The sequence below is a fragment of the Saccostrea echinata genome, unplaced genomic scaffold (genome assembly GCF_033153115.1).
Source record: "Saccostrea echinata isolate AGI-Se365-2 ecotype Australia unplaced genomic scaffold, CSIRO_AGI_Sech_v1 ptg000032l, whole genome shotgun sequence".
Taxonomy (NCBI): Eukaryota; Metazoa; Mollusca; class Bivalvia; order Ostreida; family Ostreidae; genus Saccostrea; species Saccostrea echinata.
Genome location: NW_026889781.1, coordinates 6367431 through 6388094, shown reverse-complemented (window position 1 = coordinate 6388094; position 20664 = coordinate 6367431). Strand labels below are relative to the sequence as shown.

The window sequence follows — 20664 nt, the reverse complement described above, 5'->3', positions numbered from 1 at the left end:
ATATGTAGTTTAAAGGTATATATTAACTTAAAATGTTAATATCAATTGGAAAAAAAGCATGATAGATAACCCCGACTCAATTCATGGATAAATATATAGACGGGATGTGAATTATCACAAATAATGTAGTGTTTAAAAGACGAAATATCTACCCGATATTGTTTACTTTCATATGAACAGATCCATTGATTATGTTCTTCTTTAACATACAGGTAAGTTGTTGCAAGCAGTAAGGGATGGTCAAGACCCGAAATTTTACTTTTTTTCAATTTTACTGAAACATCCAATGATATAAAGCAATGAAGAATCACTAAGCATATAGGCAAAATGCATTCACGTAAGAAATGAATTTAATTTTTGAAGATTCATGCGGACATGAACTACGACGCTTCACGCCGGCATATTTTATGAAGCACGTTAGCGCTTCATGATAAATATGCCGGCTGGAAGCGTTGTAGTTCATGTACCTCATGAATTTTCAAAAATTAAATTCATTTCTTATATTTACATTACTTTTCTGATTAGGTGCCACAATTCAACTGTCATTTTTAAAGCAAAACAGTTTGCGCTATAGTTTTGATGTCAAGAACGGTATTATGACGTAACAATGGAGATATCCATGCTCATCCATTGTAGCTCATGAGAAAATGAAGAAAACTGTTATTTGCAAAGAATCTTAAGGAAACATATTTGGAATTGTAAATATGTTTTTTATTAATGCCATGCTCTTTTGAAATATTTTTGTGGGTGTTATTGGTGTGTTAATCACACAGATGCGAATGAAAGAATATTTCAAGAAGCATGCGTTGTGAACAAAGATATATTTTTGTTTGAAAATCGAAGTCTTTAATAGAAATAGAACATGAACAAACAGAGCGTTTACGAAAACCAGAAAAGCTAAATGCGTATTATATTTTGAAATGATTTTTATATCCCTAACAGTTGGTTTGTTGAATCAAATATAACACTTAAAAGTTCATCTTTTTTAATGACTTTTCTCGTAAAATAATTTTCGGTATATGCTTACTGTGTTGTGAATATATAACGTGTTTTTCCTTTGTTTTAGAATGTACAGATGGACTTTTTGGTGCCAGCTGTGGAGAGATCTGTGGGCATTGCCAGAATTCAGATCAATGCCATCATATAAATGGAACGTGCCTGAGTGGATGCAAGACAGGATACGAAGGCCAATATTGTAACAAAAGTAAAGGGATAATTATAAATTCATATGAATAGATGTACAACACATGTGATATGCTAAGCCAATAAGCATGAAAAATGTATATATATTAATGAGTTGATATTATATTTTTAGCATGCCAAATAGGATATTTTGGAGAAGATTGTATTAGTTTATGTAATGATACATGTAAGGGGTGTAACAGAACAAATGGCCTTTGTGACAATGGATGCCATCCGGGTTGGAAAGGCGATTATTGTCATGAAGGTAAATATTGATCACATGTGTAATATCAGGCTTTATGCATTTTAACGCTATGTTCTTGAATGTGTAAAATTAAGTGAAATACAAATGTGTTTTAATTTTTCTAAAACAATCATATTTTGAAAGACAAATGTGTTTATTTTTTCTAAAACAATCATATTTGAATGAGAGAATGCTTTACAACACTTCGCCATGCAAACTAAAGGTTTGTAAAAGGGGTATTTTTGCAAATAAAGATATTGATATCTTTAATTTCGGAATTAAAGACTTCATCACTATTTCAAAAGCAAATCAGCCAATTTTAAATATTATAAGAGCTCATAATAACAAAAAATATAAATGAAAGAAAAGAAATAAAATCAATTGAATACTAATATTTTGATTCATTTTACAGAATGCGATGGTGGATATTATGGACTAGATTGTAACATGCAGTGTGGAAACTGTTTGGACTCGGAACAATGTAACCCAATCAATGGAACGTGCGTAAATGGCTGTGATGAGGGTTTTGAAGGAATTCTCTGCAACGAAAGTAAGAAAAAAGTTCTTGTAAAGTCTTTAGAATTTAAAGTCTTGCCATTTCTTTAAAGTATATTTTTTTCAACTCCCATGTGTCCAAATAATTTCAACCACACTGCTTTCCAGCCTGTAAAAACGGAACATTTGGACAAAACTGTCTGGAGACTTGTAACGATACATGTTATGGCTGTAACAGAACAAATGGTAAATGTGAAACGGGATGTCATCCTGGATGGAAAGGAGACTACTGTCATGAACGTAAGTACAGTTTATATGAATAATTTTAAGCTTCTAGTATATTGTTTGAAAAAAAAATGTATGAGGGTTGTCCAAAATTCCGTAGACAGAGCTCATTTCTCTAACAAAAAATAATATATCTCTATAAAATTGTCTTTGTGCATAAAGTGTGTTGTTGGTTGAGAACTTAGGAAGTTTTAATATGATTACTTGAAAAACAATTGCTGTGTTACAGTGTACTTTTCCATAACATCCGGAGCAATCTCGGACGTCAAAAAAAGATACATTTCACGTCAAGGGTTTTTTTTTTTGTTTTGTTTTGTTTTTCTTTGTTTGTTAGTTTGTTAGTTTGTTTTTTTTTTTTTTTTTTTTTTTTTTTTTTTTTTTTTTTTTTTTTGGGGGGGGGGGTGTCTTTTTTTGGGATTTTTTTTTTCTAAATTCACTTATTACCAGAATCAAATTCTTTAATTCGCCATAAAGATTATAGAAATAAATTAAGAAATATCTTAATTGTTATGACATGAGTTGACATTAAAATATACGAACAAAGTATGTAAACATGTATGCAATATTAATGTTTTTGAAGCCCTATGTCTTTAAGGGTTTTGTGCTCTAAAATGGCGTTGCACATTGTCACTTTGACAACGATTTTTTTTTTTCCCGATTCTTCAACCGGTCTCTTTTTTAGTTTAGTTTTTAGCTTCTCCACATACTTAGAAAAACTGTATCAGTCTTTTCAATACACCAAGGACGAAATATATTTCCATGTGTACCAAACATTTATGAGCTCTGCGTTTCTGAAGGAGAGAATTCAAGTTCAGAACATTTGATCACAGACCTGTGATCCGCCTATTTTAACACAACCATCATTTTTCACCAAGTCCAAATTCAAACCTGTGCATATAAAACGTTATTAAATTCAGTTTAGTCAAAGAATATACAACAACACTGGAGGAAAGGTAGTTAATGTAATATTAAGACTTTTTTAAAATTCTATTTCCAAAATACTCTTTCGTAAGATTTTAAATATCATATACCATTTTCCACTTGCAATTTCTAGGTACTGCGTCGCCTTCTTACATCAGAAATTGAAATGTATTTAAATAAGGTTCCTTTGTACAATTACTCAATGTTTTTCCATAAATTTATTAGTTGTTGTTGGTTTTATCTATGTACAAAGCTTCATTAATTTAGGACACCTGGTTCCTCCCAAGGCTACGCTTGTCTTCGGAATGTTGGGACAACCCTAGTACATAACATAGACTATCTTGAAAAGATTATCAATATTATGAAAATAATCAATGTCATGTTCTTTGGTTTATGTTTATGTGAAAAACGGTAAGTAAAGACAGATTTTCTTGATTTTTTGTTTTGGAAAATATTTAAAAGCCAATAAGAGAAGTATATTTGCAAGTTATGATATTGTATATATATTGACGCAGACTTGCTTACAATATGAAAAATACCATTCTTTTCTTTAAGAAGAACAAATACAATATTTCTAAAATAATATTGACAGAAGGCATGTGTACAGTACAAAAAAGCACCAGTTTTTACTAATTCATATTGACATTCTCAATAGAATGCGATGATGGATTTTATGGAGTAAATTGTAATATATTGTGTGGAAACTGTTTGAATTCGGAACAATGTCACCCAGTCAATGGGACCTGCATGGATGGTTGTGATGAGGGTTTAGAAGGGATTTTTTGCAACAAAAATAAGAAAATCTTGAATTAGTATATGTTCTTTAATCGGTAAATGTCTAGTTAATTTCTTAAAATCATTTGCATAAATTGGTAGAGAATGGCTATATTACATCATTAAACACCTTATAGCTTGTGAAAACGAAACCTTTGGACGCAACTGTCTGGAGACGTGTAACAGTACATGTTACGGATGTAATAGAACAAGTGGTAAATGTGAAACTGGATGTCATCCAGGGTGGAAAGGCGATTATTGTCAGAAGGGTAAGCATTGCAAGTATACAAAATATGTTTAACATCCTCCTTAATTTGAAGATTTCAAAAATAATATTTGCGGTTAATGCAAATGTGAAAACCCGTATCTGAAAGACGAACGTTTGTTGCTTTTATTAAGAATAATATTCAAAGAACAGCTTTACTCTTGTGAAATATTGGAAGTGATCTGTTTTCAAATTGATTGCTGACTTGCTCTACTATAATTACAACAATAATGGTGTCCAAATATTATAACACATGTAGAAAACCCTATCATATGCAATAATAATAATATTCTTTGAAATTTTTTTGTGGAACAGACACCAAACATCCCCATAAATATACACAAAATTCAAATTTATAACGTGAATATACAACGATAAGAAACAGGAAGATTTAATCCAATTGTATATCATACATATATAAACACGAAATATCTGTGATCTGCTTAACAGAATGCGATGATGGATTTTATGGACTAAATTGTAACATGAAGTGTGGAAACTGTTTGGATATGGAACAATGTAGTCCAATTAACGGAACGTGCATAACCGGCTGTAACGAGGGTTTTGAAGGGATTTTATGCAACAAAAGTAAGAGTAATTGTTTTGTTACATATCAGCTTTTGAATTGAATTAATCATCGAGGACAACTAATCTAATATCTTTAGTGAACCGTTTTATGACACTACCTAACACCTTACAGCCTGTAAAGAAGGAACATTTGGACGCAACTGTTTAGAGACTTGTAATACTACATGTTATGGCTGTAACACTACAAATGGTAAATGTGACACTGGGTGTCTTCCAGGATGGAAGGGTGATTATTGCCATCAAGGTAAATCATGCCAGCATACACATACGTGATGAATATTATGCATTTTCATTTTTTAAGCTATCAATAGCTTTTAAATTACGATTTTTTTATGTATAAAAATGAAATTGACCAATGGACTGTTCTCTAATATTCTAATAAATATTTTAACTGTCATATAAAATTCTTTACTTTTGATTTTTTTTTTTTAAAATCAAAAAGTTTATTTCTTAATCAATTTTGGAAATCCTCTCCTTTCAATTCTATTCTAAATCATTAAAACCCATATAATTTTTTAATTGTAATGCAAAGGTTTGCATTAAACAAGATGTACGATATGGAGAAAGCTAAGCACTGCTGAATAATGTATGTTTTACCTCACCTAACCTGAAAGCTCAAGTGAGCTTTTCTGATCATATTTTGTCCGGCTTCCGTCTGTCTGTCCGCATGTCCGTCCGTCCTTTTGAAACTTTACATTTTTTAACTTCTTCTCCAGACCACTGGGCCAATTTCAACCAAAGAGCTAAAGCCACGAACCATCATATTTGGCCCTGTGTTTTTCACAAAAATAAAGTTTCGGTTCAAGAAGAGTACTATACGTTAAATATTAGAGGACAACATTCTTCTTTTCCATACATAACTTATATCGTTATATAATGCGCCATTAAACACGTGCGACGGTTGGAAAATGCGACGGTTTCATAAAAACGTTAAAAAATGCCGTTTTTTCGACAGATTTTCCCAAAGTTAGATGTGGCCACAGTCAAGAACAACTTTTATACTTCCCATAGATATAGATATTACCGATACAAATCTTTATGTTTAATATCGTTGTTGTTCGTGGCTGTGGCCAATATGAAATTTGATTTTATATTTAAATTTTGATGGATCAAATAATCATTAATTTGTAGATCAATCGTTTACATTCAATTCATGTAATAATAAAAAAATATAAATTTCACAAAATATGCTAGAAAATCAGTAAATTGTTCATTTAAAACGCTAAATGTGAAAAATAGTCAACTACATACATTTTCTGAAATAAATGTCTGGAAAAACTTTGTGGTTTTTACTATGACTAGGTCATTATGTATGACGTTACTAGTAATACGTCAGTTGTGACGTCATAAAGGCTGTAAATTATTTGGGATGTTGCTGAAAAGCTTTTAACACTCTAGATAGTGCCCCTACATGTATTTACATGTATATGATTTAATTACATGTAAACCCAACTGGATGATACCATCAAATTATAAGTTATCAGAAATTCCCGCCACGGTGTCTTTCTTTACTACCCCTCCCCCCTCCCCTCCCTGAAATAATTCAAAATACTGTTGTTAATAGTGTTATCAGGCATGACTTAAATTGTAAACAAATTAATAGAGATTGTAGCAGAGATATCACGCTATACCTTTTTAAAACAAGCGAAATAATAATGATATGGGTTGCTGCCCAAAGTGAAAATTAAAAAAAAAAAAAAAAATGAAAAAAAAAGGAATGAAAAAAATACGCATTAAGATAAACATCTGCATTTCCGCACCGAAATCCATCTTTTTTATGTACATGCAGAAGAATCATCTCAGTTGATTAACAAAATTCAGTTATAGCCATGGCTTATACATGCTGATACAAAATAATGTATAGTTATAGTATGCAGTTATGTGAGCACCGATATCGGGTTTCGTCAAAACACTTGCACATGACGATCCCGCGCCCATGATCAAAACAGAAGAATATATCGGTATATTTTTAATATGTCTGTATTTATTAAAATCGAAGTGAGGCTATTGACGCATATGTACATATAACACATACCCGATCTTGTCATCCATTGTGAAACATAATTCAAATATACCCCCAGTGAGTAAAATTGCATTAAATGCATGTCGTATGTCTTAGACATCAGTATAAAATGTTTATGCATTTTTTGTACTGTGCTCCAAATATTTCATTGTAACTAACACAATTTAATTATTAGTATAGTTATGCAGTCAGTGAAAGGGTAGTGATTATAGGTCTATTTAGACAAAACATAAATTAAATAAATAAGTACACTACATATAATTTACCCAAAGTTTTTATCCGTCATCATCTCTTCATTGCAACTTTATTAGTATACGGTTTTATCTAAGAATTCAGCGATGTGAAAACACATGGAGAGAGAGAGAGAGAGAGAGAGAGAGAGAGAGAGAGAGATATCTTAGAATGTTTTAAAAAACAAATCATGTTCTTTAAAGCGTATGGCCGTAAGTTGTTTATAGCTAGATTTTTTAAAACCCAACGAAGTAGATTTTTTTTTTTTTTGGATCATAATTTTTACTCTTTTTTTAAATCTATTGTCAGCTTATTCTGGTTAGTACACTTGTACCTCCTCCCTCAGTATAAACTATTAGTATCATGATATGTAGAATGGTAGATCCAAGACTTCCAGTTGAGATTGAAAAAAAGAGGGGGGGGGGTGTTACAAACTAATGGCAACAAAATTTTCATCTAATGTAGTTATTTTTATTTTATTCTCTTAGGTTGTCTTGAATTTAACTTTCTTTATTGTTAATTAATAGAAATCAATCTAGAAATTGAAAATTGTTAAAGACTTTCCTACTCCTCTCAGGGTTCGACACTAACGTTAGTCCGTTAGTCTCAGACTAATACATTTTCATTCGAACTAATAAAATATGTGGCTAATTAGTCCGCACGGACCAATAAAAATTTCTGAAAAACAATATGAATAAATTACCGATGTCCGATTCTCGACAACTTTTACTGGAAAACCCCGCGTGTATTTTTAGATATCTAGCTTTTGGCGGGTAGTTACAAAATGCCGGGTCAGTTCAGCGCCTTAATTTTTCGACTGATCGATATGAAGTATAAGGTTTTAGCAATGACACTTTTAAGAAAGATGTTGGACGTTTTGGATGTAATGTAAAGACCAAAAAAAAAAAAAAAAAAAAAAAAAAAAAAACGAGATCGTGAATACGATCGTACTTGCTGATTGCGAGATTTCAATGTATTTGTGGAATAATATATTTCACATAAATGCTTTATTTCAAAAAATAATACGTATATACGTATATAATTGTCACGTTAAATTAATGTTAAAAAACATTGATGTTTCTCTTTTTTTTGGACGGACTAATAAAATCGCGTGCGGACTAGTAAAAGTAATGAAGCACTAGTCCGGCTGGACTAAAGCCTTAAAAAGTTAGTGTCGAACCCTGCCTCTTATTTTTTCCTCAATGAGAAGGGGGGTGGGGACTGGTTTGGCAGCGCCTCTTTTCACGAAAAAAAATCATAAAGAAAATTGAAAAAAAAATATGTACGGACAACTCTTATTGCTTCTCCGACTAAAATATTTTAAGCAAGCTTTTGTTGATTAAAATCAATCTTGTGCTGATTGTGAGACAATAAAACAAGGATAAATGAACACCTGTACATGTATTTCAATTATGATAGTGACCCACATATCAGCAATATCAGTGTAGCTCTACTCTTTTTATAAACCATAAAAACCATAATGTGCAAATGAAATCGAAAGTGTGGATTTTACACAATGGTTACGTGTGATAATAACGAAAAATTCCTCATGCTTAATCTTCTGATACATTTACATGGAAAATAATCATAGAATTTTCGCAGACTCTACCTTTACAAAATCCCTGCAGATATTAAGGTATTTGGAGAAAAAAAGATTCGAATATTTTGCAAAAAAATGGGGGGTCGAGGGTTCTAGCAAATATTGTTAAATATATAATAATGGACAGTGACGAGTGATTTTTTAACGAATTTATTTTTCTTAAGAATATTTTTTGAAGTGTACTCTACTGTTTTCCATATTACTCCAAAGAAACTTACATCTAGGGCTAGAATGTTTTGATGAGTTCTGTTTACTAATTAAACCATTCTGATAAATTGCGAAATCCCTTTCCAATTAATCTAAAATTTTCCCTGTTTCTGTATCGAAAACAACGTTCAAATTATTGTTACAAATGAATAAATGGATTAGAAACAAGTCCTTCCAACTTTTTCCTTCATCCTCTTGTCCAAATAATTTAGATCTTTTATACGTTAAAATACTCGCAATATCAGGATCTAAGAATTTTGCATTGAAAGTCTCTTTCAATTTAAACAAAACCTTTTTGCAATTAAACTTTTACCTACACTGTAGTTATAGAATTAGCTCTTCAGTTCAGAAACATTCGTTTCAAGATCATTTCAGGTATGTTTTCAATTATTTTTTTTTTCCGACTGTCCACTTCCCAACTTTGAAAAACGATACTACGTGCCTGGACGCACATGCCAAAGATCAGCTTAATATCTGCTGGCCTGTAGGGGAAAATCCGGAAAACTTAGTTGGTCAGACTATCGGCATTTGAAGCATGTCGTATATTGTTTATGATGATCTATACACAATACTTCACTAGGAGCGAAGCATCGCTCAAAAATGTGTTGAAGGGATATAAATAGAATATTCCTTTTTTTTAATATTATCATAGGGACCAGGTAGAATGAAAATATTCCAAGACAGTCACACAGATTATTAAACTCCCGCTTGAAAAGTTGGGGTATATAGTGATGGGGGTGTCCTTTCCGTCCGTCTGTGCGTCCGTCCATTACGCTTTGGGGTACACATCTCTTATCCGCAACTCCTCCTATACCACTCAATAAAATTTAATGATACTTTCGCAGAATCTTTGTAGATAGTGCCATTGTGCACCTCCTATTTCACTTTTTGATCGGACACATATTTCAGGTTTCCAATAGCAAAACATAGACACTGCCATTCTTTAAATAATATTTAGGGTACCCATCTCTTATCCGCAACTCCTCTTATACGCCTGAATAAATTAAAGATTTAATGATACTTTCACAGAATCTTTTTACATTGTGCCATTGTGCACCTCCTATTTCACTTTTGATCAGACACATATTTCGGGTCTCCCATAGCAAAACATGGACTTTGCCATTATAAATATATGATAGGCGGGGTATCAATTTGTGAGCTCAGTGCTCACAGTACCTCTAGTTTTTACTTCATGTATCTATATAATTCAATCAGTTAAACACGAGGTTACCATAAAGACGGCAAGTTAAATCAAGTTCCAAATGCTTTTAATCGTCTTAAATTAATTATGATGTTTATTATATTATTGATACTAGTTTTATTTCAAAGTCACATATTCATACATGCAAAATCGATCAAGGAAATTTTTCCGCCCTACGACGTTACGTTACAGAAAATGACGTTCTACTAGCATTTTTCTTTTAAAACACCACCATACTTCAAACTCTCTTTTTAAAAAAATATAATCGATATCGAAAAAAGAAAAACGGCAAAGCAAAGCTAAAGGTCTTCACTATCAATTGACAAAAACCCATTAATTTTTGACACAGGGCCATTTTTGATGGTTCGTGGCTTTTGCTCTTTGCCACAAAGCATCCTTGGGTAAAGGGAATTCAAGTTTGTTCAAATGAAGAACTACGCAGATAATTACGAATAAATGAAAATTTGATGGCAATCTGTTAAAAATCTTCTTTTCAAGAACCACGGGGCCAGAAAAGTTGAAACTTATGTGAAACCTTCACTACATAGTGTAGTTTAAAGTTTGTTCAAATCATGACCGCTGGGGGTACCTATGGGATAAAAGTTTAACATAGGAATAAATAAGAAAATAAATTCTCCTCAAGAACAACAAAACCATGTTTAGTCATATTAATGTGGAAGCATCCTCAGGTAATGTAGATTCAAGTTTATTCAAATCATGAACCAGGGGTGGGACCACAATGGGGGATCAAAGTTTAACAAAGGAAAACATAGGGAAAAAATCTTGAAAAAGCTTCTTCTCAAGAACAACAAAGTCATGATAAGTCATATCGATATGGAAGGATCCTCAGGTAGTGTAGAATTTAGTTTGTTCAAATCATGACACCCAGGTGTAGGGCGGGGCCACAATGGGGGATCAAATTTTTACATAGAGACATACAGGAAAATATCTAGAAAAATCTCCTCAAGAACAAGAAAGCCATTATTAGCTTTATTGATATGGAAGCATCTTCAGGTAGTGTAGATTTAAGTTTCTTCAAATCATGACCCCTGGTTTAGGATTGGGCCACAATAGGGATCAAAGTTTACATAGAATTCAATATAAGAAAAGAAAAATCTTCTTCGAAACAGCAAACCCATTATTAGTTATTTTCATATGGAAGCATTCTCAGGTAGTGACTAGATTCATTTTTTTTATATATCATGACCCCCAGGGGTCACAATTTGGGATCAAGGTTTTACATAGGAATATATAGGAAAAAATCTTCTGAAGAACAACAAAGTCATTATTAGCTACATTGATATGACAGTATCCTCAAGTAGTGTAGATTCAAGTTTGTTCACATCCTGACCCCTGGGGGTAGGGTGTGGCCACAATGTGGATCGAATGTTTACATAAGAGTCAATATAGGAAAAAAAGATATTGAATAATTTTCTTCTCAGGAACAGGAAACATTAACAGTCATACTGATATGGAAGTATCTTCAGGTAATGTGGAATTAAGTTTGTTCAAAAATTAACCCCACCCCCACCCCCGGGGTAGAATGGAGCCACATCTCTAAAAATCTTCTTTTCAAGAACAACCAAACCATGATTAGTCATATCAATATGGAAGCATCCTCCTATAGTTTAGATTCAAAATTTTTCTACAACAAGGGATAAAATATTTACATAGGAATATGTAGGAGGGAAAATCTGCTGGGCCATATTGACTCAGGAGAGCGTTGTGGCCCATGGGCCTCTTGTTTTAGGATGTGACGATGGATATTTTGGTAAAGACTGCAAAATCAAGTGTGGATATTGTCTTAGTGATGCGCAATGCCACCATATTAATGGGTCGTGCTTATATGGCTGTGCAGCAGGCTACAACGGAACTCAATGTTTTGAAGGTGACGATATGGCAGAATTCTCTGGTTTTAAAAAGATAAAGTTCAGTCGTATTAAATTGAATCTTATTATTATCATTATTATTATTATTATTATTATTATTATTATCAATTATAGAATTAATATTAAACCAAAATTACAAAAGCTTAATACAGATCCACCCTTCGCACAGGTTAGCATTTATGCTCCTCGTTATAAAGGGTAGAATGAAATAATAATAAAGCTGAATTCAGTAATCAGTTACAATGGCTTATTATGTTTCTATGAAGCATTTACAATATGCAGTAACTTAGTGTGCATTGATGTAAAATATAGTAAAATATAGTATAAACGTACCTAATTTTGCGTCAATCATATTTTAGCCCGTTTCCGCAGCACCCTTAAGGCTACATAAAGGGGATTGTTTATTGTGACATCACACACAAATATCAAATCAACACAATACCAGACAATGAAATAATTTGCAATTTTATTCTGTTCAAGAGTAATGAACTACATCAAATATTACCACTGCATCCATTTTAGACGCTAGTTAAAAACCGACACAGCAAGGTCTAAACAAGTCACTGATGGCAATACCCTTGTCGACATGAAGTCTTCATGGTAAAAAAAAATCTGTGCAGTGAATGGCGAATTAAGGATTTTTTTTCAATGTCAAAAATATATTTAATTGTTAAACAGAATAGTATATACAGATGTAAGGTAGAACATTAATACCAATGCAAACCCTTTGTCTAGTGCCACTAATTAATTATTATAGAAAGCATGTATTAAGTTGATTCTACGGATTTTTGAGTACAGGTTCTGCATATTTTACATCGATGTGTCTCATTAAACGGCTTTTTTAAAAGAATATACACGAATAAACTTTATACGAGGGTTGTCCAAAAAGTTCGTGGACAAATGATTTATTTTCTTAATAAAGTCCGCAATGGCAAACGTGTACGAAAATATCTTAATATTATAAATGTTAAATATATTAACTTCGTATATCTTGACCAGTTTTTGAATATGCATAAAATTAACATGATATGCTACTCCTTTCTTGAAATCGCTAATTTATGTACGTTTGCAATATATGCTTCTGAATAATGTGTTCTGAAGATTAAATAGAGGTCAACTAAATCTAATAGGATGTTGAGGCCTATTGCTGGACCCAGAGCATGCATTACAATCAATACCGATGTAAGCACTAAATGTGCAACCTTGGTTTGGTTGCTCCTCGGTTTTAGCTGGAAAGTAACTAAAACATTTAAAACAATTATCTGGAAATAGCGTTCAACTAGGGTACAAACAATATTTTCTATTTGAAAAAAAAAAACATTTTTTTCTTTAACTTGAAGTCTGCTATAAAGGATTCTATGGATTAAACTGTATACAAGAATGCAATTGGTGTAAAGAAAGGTACTGCTGGCCACATAACGGATCTTGTGTTTTGGTAGGTTGTCGACAATTTCATATCAGGGGTTATTGGAATTTGAGAAAATAAACTTTTTTTGAACATGAAATAGGAAAAAATATATAAAGATAAAGATTTTTACTTTTTTCACTTGTTTGGGTTTACTTTTATAAATTTCTTTGAAGCGTGCTCTAAGTATTTTGTTTCAGTAAATATATACAAGGCATTTCGGACTATATGTTCTAATTTCATTGCTAGTAAAGTACTGTTTCTATGACTTGTGAAGATTTTTAAAAAAAAGAATGATATTTGTTTTATTCATTCGAAACAGGGGTTAAAACTAAATACAGAGACAGACATCTCACAAATAGTAGGAGCAGCTGTGGGGACTGTTGCTTTTGTGCTGATAGCAGTAGTTTTATTTTTTCTTGTTGTGAAAAGGTAATTATTTATCTTCAAGTTTCTCTCTCTATCTCTCACTTTTTTGACAAATGTATTCTACAAGAAATCTGTCTCTTATTCAGCCAAGTTTTTCCCCCTTAACATATGTTCTAATTATACCCGCACTTTCGAAAGAAAGTGCTGGTATCTTCGCGGGTATGTTAAGGAAGCAATCAAATCATTTCTCGTGAAATTTAGACTTTTGTAAGAAAATTAAGATTGATAATTTATCAAAGTCACCGATAAAACGTAAACTATTATTAACTATTTAATAAAGACACGGGTGTCTGAGGCCAAGTGGTGCACCACCTCGACGTCATCACGTGACTGCTATTAATAGCAAAATATTCCTTAATAAAAAAGTTAACAGAACAACACTAACCCGGGGTTTAATAATTTCTTTGAGTAAATAATATAGTTGAAAAACAAAAACATCTCTTATGCCTAAAAAGTGCTGCTAGAATCCCACTGTCTGGTCGGGAAAATAATTATTCAATATATTTGCACGAAACCTTACCCGATGTTTTGCGTTATATACATATAACCCGAGATATTTCTTCAAACCATCTTTACCTAACGATTCTAGCAGCACTTTCCAAGAATTATAGAACACAAGCTTTCGATATGTACAAATCTAACGTTTTTGAGTATTCAGCTTAGTGTTGTTCTTTTGCATTATTGTTGTCACGAATGACAGAGGAAAGGCCAACCGGGATACACAAATAGCTGACTGTCTTCAATAGAAGATATAATCGATGAAAATAAATCAACATACCTGTTTAACAAACTTTAACTTCACATGAATCACACACAGTATTAACGGTATTTGCTTCTGAATCCCCTTTTACGTATCTTTTTACATGCCGTTTTAGCCAAATTCTCGTTACACAACTTGATCAATTCTCAAGTTACCTGTTGAACAGTTATGCCGTCATCGGTCGGAGATTTCAATTCAAGTGACAGATACAGCATAACAAAATAAAAGCATTTTATTTTTGTTAATATTTCCACGTTTCTATTCATTTTCAGGAGGTAAATTATATCTCTAAATATCAATATTAAGAAAACTTGTTTTCTAAAATTGTCGTCATCTCGCCTACTATGACGTCATATTGTATCACTGATTCGGTCAAGTCAGATTATCTTAGTGCTTTCTTAAAACACCTGCGTTGTTGTTTCCCTAGTCCTTCCGTCCGTCTGTCACACTTTCTTCTTCCTCAAATTCCTCTTTTATTTTAACCAGTAACTAATGAATCTTTCTGAATATAATAAGTAGTGTCCTGTAGATGTGCAATAAGGTTTTGGAAGTTTCAATTTGACCCTGAGTGTTAAATGGGGGTCAAAAAATGTTGTTTTTCTACTATAACCTGGTTCTTAGAACTCCTCTTACATTTCACGCAGTAGTCTAATCATCTTTTGAAAAATGATTGGTGGTGTCCTGTTAATGTGCAATAAGGTTTCGGAATTTTCATTTTCACCCAGGGTCAAACGCAGTACAGTTAAGGTGCCAAATGGAAATATCGGCAATTTTTTTAGATAGAAAATACATTCTTTACAAGGATGGGCGTTTCTTTTTAGGACTTTACTATTATCGGACAAATGCAATGTGGTTCAAAACTACATGTTGAGGACGATTAGATTTCTTATTTAGACTTGTCACGTGATGTGGCAGTCACGTGATTTTAGCAAAAATACCTGAAGTATTGAGGTCATCTATAAATTCTAATATTGCAAGGACATAACCAAGTTAAAAATCTAAGTTTAACATATAATTATTTTCAACACTCTTTGTAGTTTGTGAAAAGTGCTGCGAACCTTTATAGATTCTACTATCTAATTTCTAAAATTACATTTGTTAGACCGTATGTTGAATATTTTGCTAGTCAAGTACATTAAATATAGATATAATTAATTCATTTGCAAGATTTCAACAGGCTCGCAAATATCTATATATATATATATATATATATATTTTCAAATATCTTCATACTTCTTGAGTTTATGCGTAAAAGCTTGTCATAATTCATTGAGGGTATGTCCTTGCAATATGTCGATTTATGACGACCCTTCTATAACCTTTCAATGAATCTGCTTACAAATATACGACAGTATCGCTTGTCTAGGGAATGTGCAGGAAGTATATGAATAAAATCATGAAATAGACATCGCATCCAAGTTAATGGCCTCTTATATATCTACAATTTATATTTTATTTAATTACAAAATACATTTTTCATTGCATAAATATGACTTGATCCGCCTCTCACTGCATACAAACTGCGTCAATTTTTACGATATGACGTCACATTGACGAGTGCATTGCGATTAGTGAATTGTTTATATATTGCTCTGTGGGATTTAACCAACGACAATTATGCATGCACTAGTTAGTATTGATGTAGTTTAAAGCTATTCAACAGTTTAAAATAGCAAATTATTTCATTTTGTGATAATTTGAAGAACTTATATTTTGGTGTGATGTCATAGTAAGCATTTCCCGTATAAATTAGGCCCCGCCTCCTTACTGCAACCTTAACTGTGCTGCGAATGGGGGTCGAAAAATGGCGTTTTTAGACAAAAAACCCCTGGTACCCAGAACTTCTCTTACATTTTACGTAGTAGCCTAATCATATTTTGGATAATGATTGGTGGTGTCCTGAAGTTGTGCAATAAGGTTTCGGAATTTTAATTTTTACCCTAGGGGTTACATGTAAATGGGCGTCAAAAACGACTTTTTTTCTTAAAGGAAAAGAAAAAAAACTGGTTCCCAGAATTCCATCTATATAATTTCGAGGTTATCTCGAATCATCGGGTATCTTAAAGTTTAATATTGGTTCCATCTAGTTTGAAGAAAAAGAGGTTTGACTGTATCTTTTTTCAGTAACCATGGCAACATTGTTCAAGGAAGTCAAAAACAGATAAACAGAATTGTGTATTTTAGTATAGTCTACTTGTGCAGTCTTATTGAAATTGGATGAAAACTGTGGGAGGAATAGTGTTTTGAAAGAACAATTTTGATTCTACACTATGTAATGAATCTTTCAGCTCTGGTGAGGCTAAACTAAGGGGAGTGGAGGGGTTGTTAGGGTTGACCATGGGGCACTTGCCCAGCATAATACTCAATACATAGCTCTTCCTAAAATCCTAAAATTTTGAATGCATAAGATAAGCATATGTTGGAAAACTTTTCACAAGTACCATGAGATTTGGTACTGAGTAAACGGAGAGACCAAATGGACCCAAAGGAAAAGTTTAACAACATACAAAATATGCTATGTTTTACATGAAAATTAATTCTTTGTTTTTCTATCTATTTTATAATACCTTTAGTGTGTTTCTTGAGATTTTAATTAAGATAATGATGATTTAATCCTGCCTAGTCCATTTTTTTTAAGCAAAGGTCTTTTTTTTCAATTGTTTACCCTGAGGGGTATGTTTACATATACCTATCTGCAACAAGTCAGGTGAGGGTCCATGTGAGTAGTTTTCAAAGTAATTTAGTTCATTTTTGCATACTCAAAATAAGATGACAGTCATGTATTTTCTAATGGATTTAAGCCAGGATCTCACTTGTAGATTATTAGTGACTTAGATGGGAGAAAAATGATCGAGAAATTTATTTACAGAGGTTTGCTATAAACTTGACAAGCAACCTAGAAACTTGAAGTTTGAGCCAGGTAGGTCCAAGGGGAGAAAAATGTACCCTGGACAAGGATTTTACACAAAGATGTTTTCTGACTTTGCCCTTTCATCTATAAAAATTAGATCAAGGTCACTGCACACCCTCCACATTATGAATGCTCTGTGAGTGAAATATGAACCAAACTGAGCCAAGAGAAAATGTGCTTTGGACAGGGATTTAACGCAGAAAGGTTTTTCAACCTTGACATTTGATCTAGAAAATTAACTCAAGTTCACAGCACATCCTCTACCCATGTGCACTCTTAAGGTGACGTTTGAGTCAGACTGAGCCAAGTTGAAGAAAATTTGTATTTTTTATGCAAGGAGATTTTCTGACCTTGACCTTTCATCTAGAAAACTGGTTCAAGGTCACTGCATACATCTTACCCATGGGCACTCTATGGATGAAGTATGAGTCCAACTGAGCCAGAGGGAGAGAAAATATGCTCTGGACAAGGATTTTATACAAAGAGGATTTCCACCTTGACCTTTCCTCGAAAACATTAGTTCGAGGTCCCTACACGCCCTCTATCCATGGATACTATATGGATAAAGTTTGTGCCAGGTAAGGTCATGGGGAGAGAAAACATACTCTGAACAAGGTTTTCTTACGCAATTTTTTTTTCTGACCTTGACCTTAATCTAGGAACTCGGTTCAAGGTCACTGCATACCATCTACCCAAGGACACTTTTTCATAAAGTTGAGCCAAACCGAGCAAAGGGGAGAGACGGTGAGTGACTGGAAATATGCTCTGGACAAGGATTTTACACAAGATTTTCCACCTTGACCTTTGCTTGAAAATATTAGTTCGAGGTCCCTTAACACCCTCTACCCATGCGTGAAGTTTAGGCCAATTAGGGTCAATGGGAGGAAGAAAATATACACCAGACAAAGATTTTTATAATCAAGGTTTTTAAAGAAGGGTAGGGCTGACCCCAAGGCAATACCTTCATACAACTAAACTGTTCCTGACAAAAATGCAAGAATACATGTCTTTAAGAACCCTCTCTAGAATTCTATTTCCATGGTACTTTTTTGCACTTTGAGTGATCTGTCCCTCGATGTGAAAACTGCAATTCTACAGTGTATGTTTATATTTGTTTATTAATTTAAGTACCAGTGTATTCTAGAAATTAAAAAAAAAAAATAAGAAAAATAGTCGGAAACTTTATTTGAATGTATTTTCTCCAAATAAGCAAGCAAAAGTACTGGTACATTGTAATTTATATAAGTCAAGAAAATTGTTTCTGTGAAATTGTCATTAATTAAATTAATTAATAATTTGAGGAACTGAATATTACAAAAATATTTTAAGGATTGAATTTAATAACTACCAAAGTTATTGCTTTCAATTGTTTTTGAGGTATTTAACCATTTACAGTTTAAGAGGGAAGGGATGATTTCCATGGGTCATGACCTATATACTGTTAAATGCATCATGACACAGAGATGCAAAAAAGAAAGTATTTATTGTATTTGAAATTGGTTTTGGATAAAGCTTTCAACTGTTTTTGAGATATTTGGCCATTTCCAGTTGGAGGGGGGGGGGGGTGACCTGTATTATTTTTCATGTGTCATAATACAAAGACCAAGATTATATATGGCAAAGAGTAAAGCTTAAATGTTTTTGAGATATTTAGCCACTTCCAGTTTCAGCGGGTGGAAATGACATCTAGGAGTTATGAACTATATACCATTTTATGTGTCATGACACAAGGTTATATATCTGGTTTAGGGAAAAGCTTTCATTTTAGATACTTACCTGTTTTCAGTCTCCCATGCTGAGTTATCATTCATTCCCCTCTCAGAAACAGTGAATGTATGACCTGATGGTAGAGAGTAATATTCTTTTGTCAGTTAGTCCATAAGTCCATTTAAAACATGATACAAGTTCCAACTTAACACCACAAAATAGATTGTATATGAAATAATTCATCATGTTAGTACATGTAACACAGACACCATGTGCAAATCAAAGAGCATGGTGAAACTAGTACCACTGCTATAATTCTGGAAGGGTGCTTGTAACTTCGGGAGGATGCAAAAAGAATTTTTTTAAAGATGGATAGTTGGGGCAAATATGATAGGAAAACAAATGAATTTGGGATGTGTATTTGGGTGAAGTCAATTGGGATCACCCGGGTGGCTTTAGAAAGCCCGCCCCCATTATATTCCGATGTTTTCCCCGTAAAATGTAGTTTTAGCATCTAAAATTTTCAATTTCATCAAATTGCACACACTGAAAGGTATTATTTAATGTTTTGCAACAACATGAACAGATTCATCAACCACCAAACATAAACTGATTTTAAAAAAAAAAATCTTTCTTAAAGAGAACTCCTGAATTAATTTTCGGACTGGTAATGAATGTATTATTGAAATACTAACACAAGAGGCCTATTGGCAAAATGCTAATCTGTGAATTTTTTGCTCAATTTAATGAATGAATATATTTTACGCAGATTACAGAATAACAATTATGGGTTCTTCATTACCCAGGTAGAGGGAGAGAGTACATTTAGAGGCAAACACTTATGTTCTGGTATTACTGTCTTATGACAGCTTTTAGTTGGATTTGTAACCACATGTTAGTTCATTTAATTGTTTCTGGAAATAAAACCGCGTAATATGTGTGTATTTTTTCATGATTATGACAATTTAAAGTTAACAACAGTCTTGATTATCACAAAAGGGAATCATTATGTTTAGTTTTGTTGCACACAGAATATACATTATATGGAAGCTTTTAAACCGTGTCAATATTAATGCTTTTAAATCGCACTGCTAAATAGGTACAGGAAGCCAAAGGAACAAAGGAAAAACTCAAAACTTTTACCAGGTATGCTCATATGCTTTGTTTTATGTACGTCAGAAAAATAGAAATGTTAACTGCAAAAGTGTTCTTTGTTTCCGAGTACATAATTTTACTAGGAAAAAACATTTTTTTTTTTTTACATTCTTTCAACTGAAATAAAACCTAAAGGCGCTGCATGGCTTTTTTGGTATCTGATTGCTTAAAAAAATATAAAGTTCCATTTGAGATCTACTTTCTGGTTTCTAAATGTAGAAAGCAATGACGAGCATCAATTTAACAATGTATACACGAATTCAAGTGCTGTACAAGAATTGAGAAAGAAAGGATGTCAAAAGTACAATTCAGATGAAAATTTAAACATGGAACAGTTGATAAGTAATGGAGAAGATAAAGAAGAAATTCCTGATGATGTGGATGACTTATAC

General features: G+C 32.7%; 1 protein-coding gene across 1 annotated transcript; it reads left to right on the top strand.

Moving 5' to 3' along the window:
- Positions 1-1398: 1398 nt before the first annotated feature.
- Positions 1399-11943, top strand: LOC133197900 (multiple epidermal growth factor-like domains protein 10; the record flags this gene model as incomplete). Its single annotated transcript, XM_061334080.1, has 7 exons — positions 1399-1447; positions 1839-1976; positions 2090-2221; positions 4039-4170; positions 4617-4754; positions 4867-4998; positions 11825-11943. Coding segments are annotated over 7 exons (840 nt in total), but the record flags the coding sequence as incomplete, so codon positions are not given.
- Between the last annotated feature and the right edge of the window lie 8721 nt (positions 11944-20664).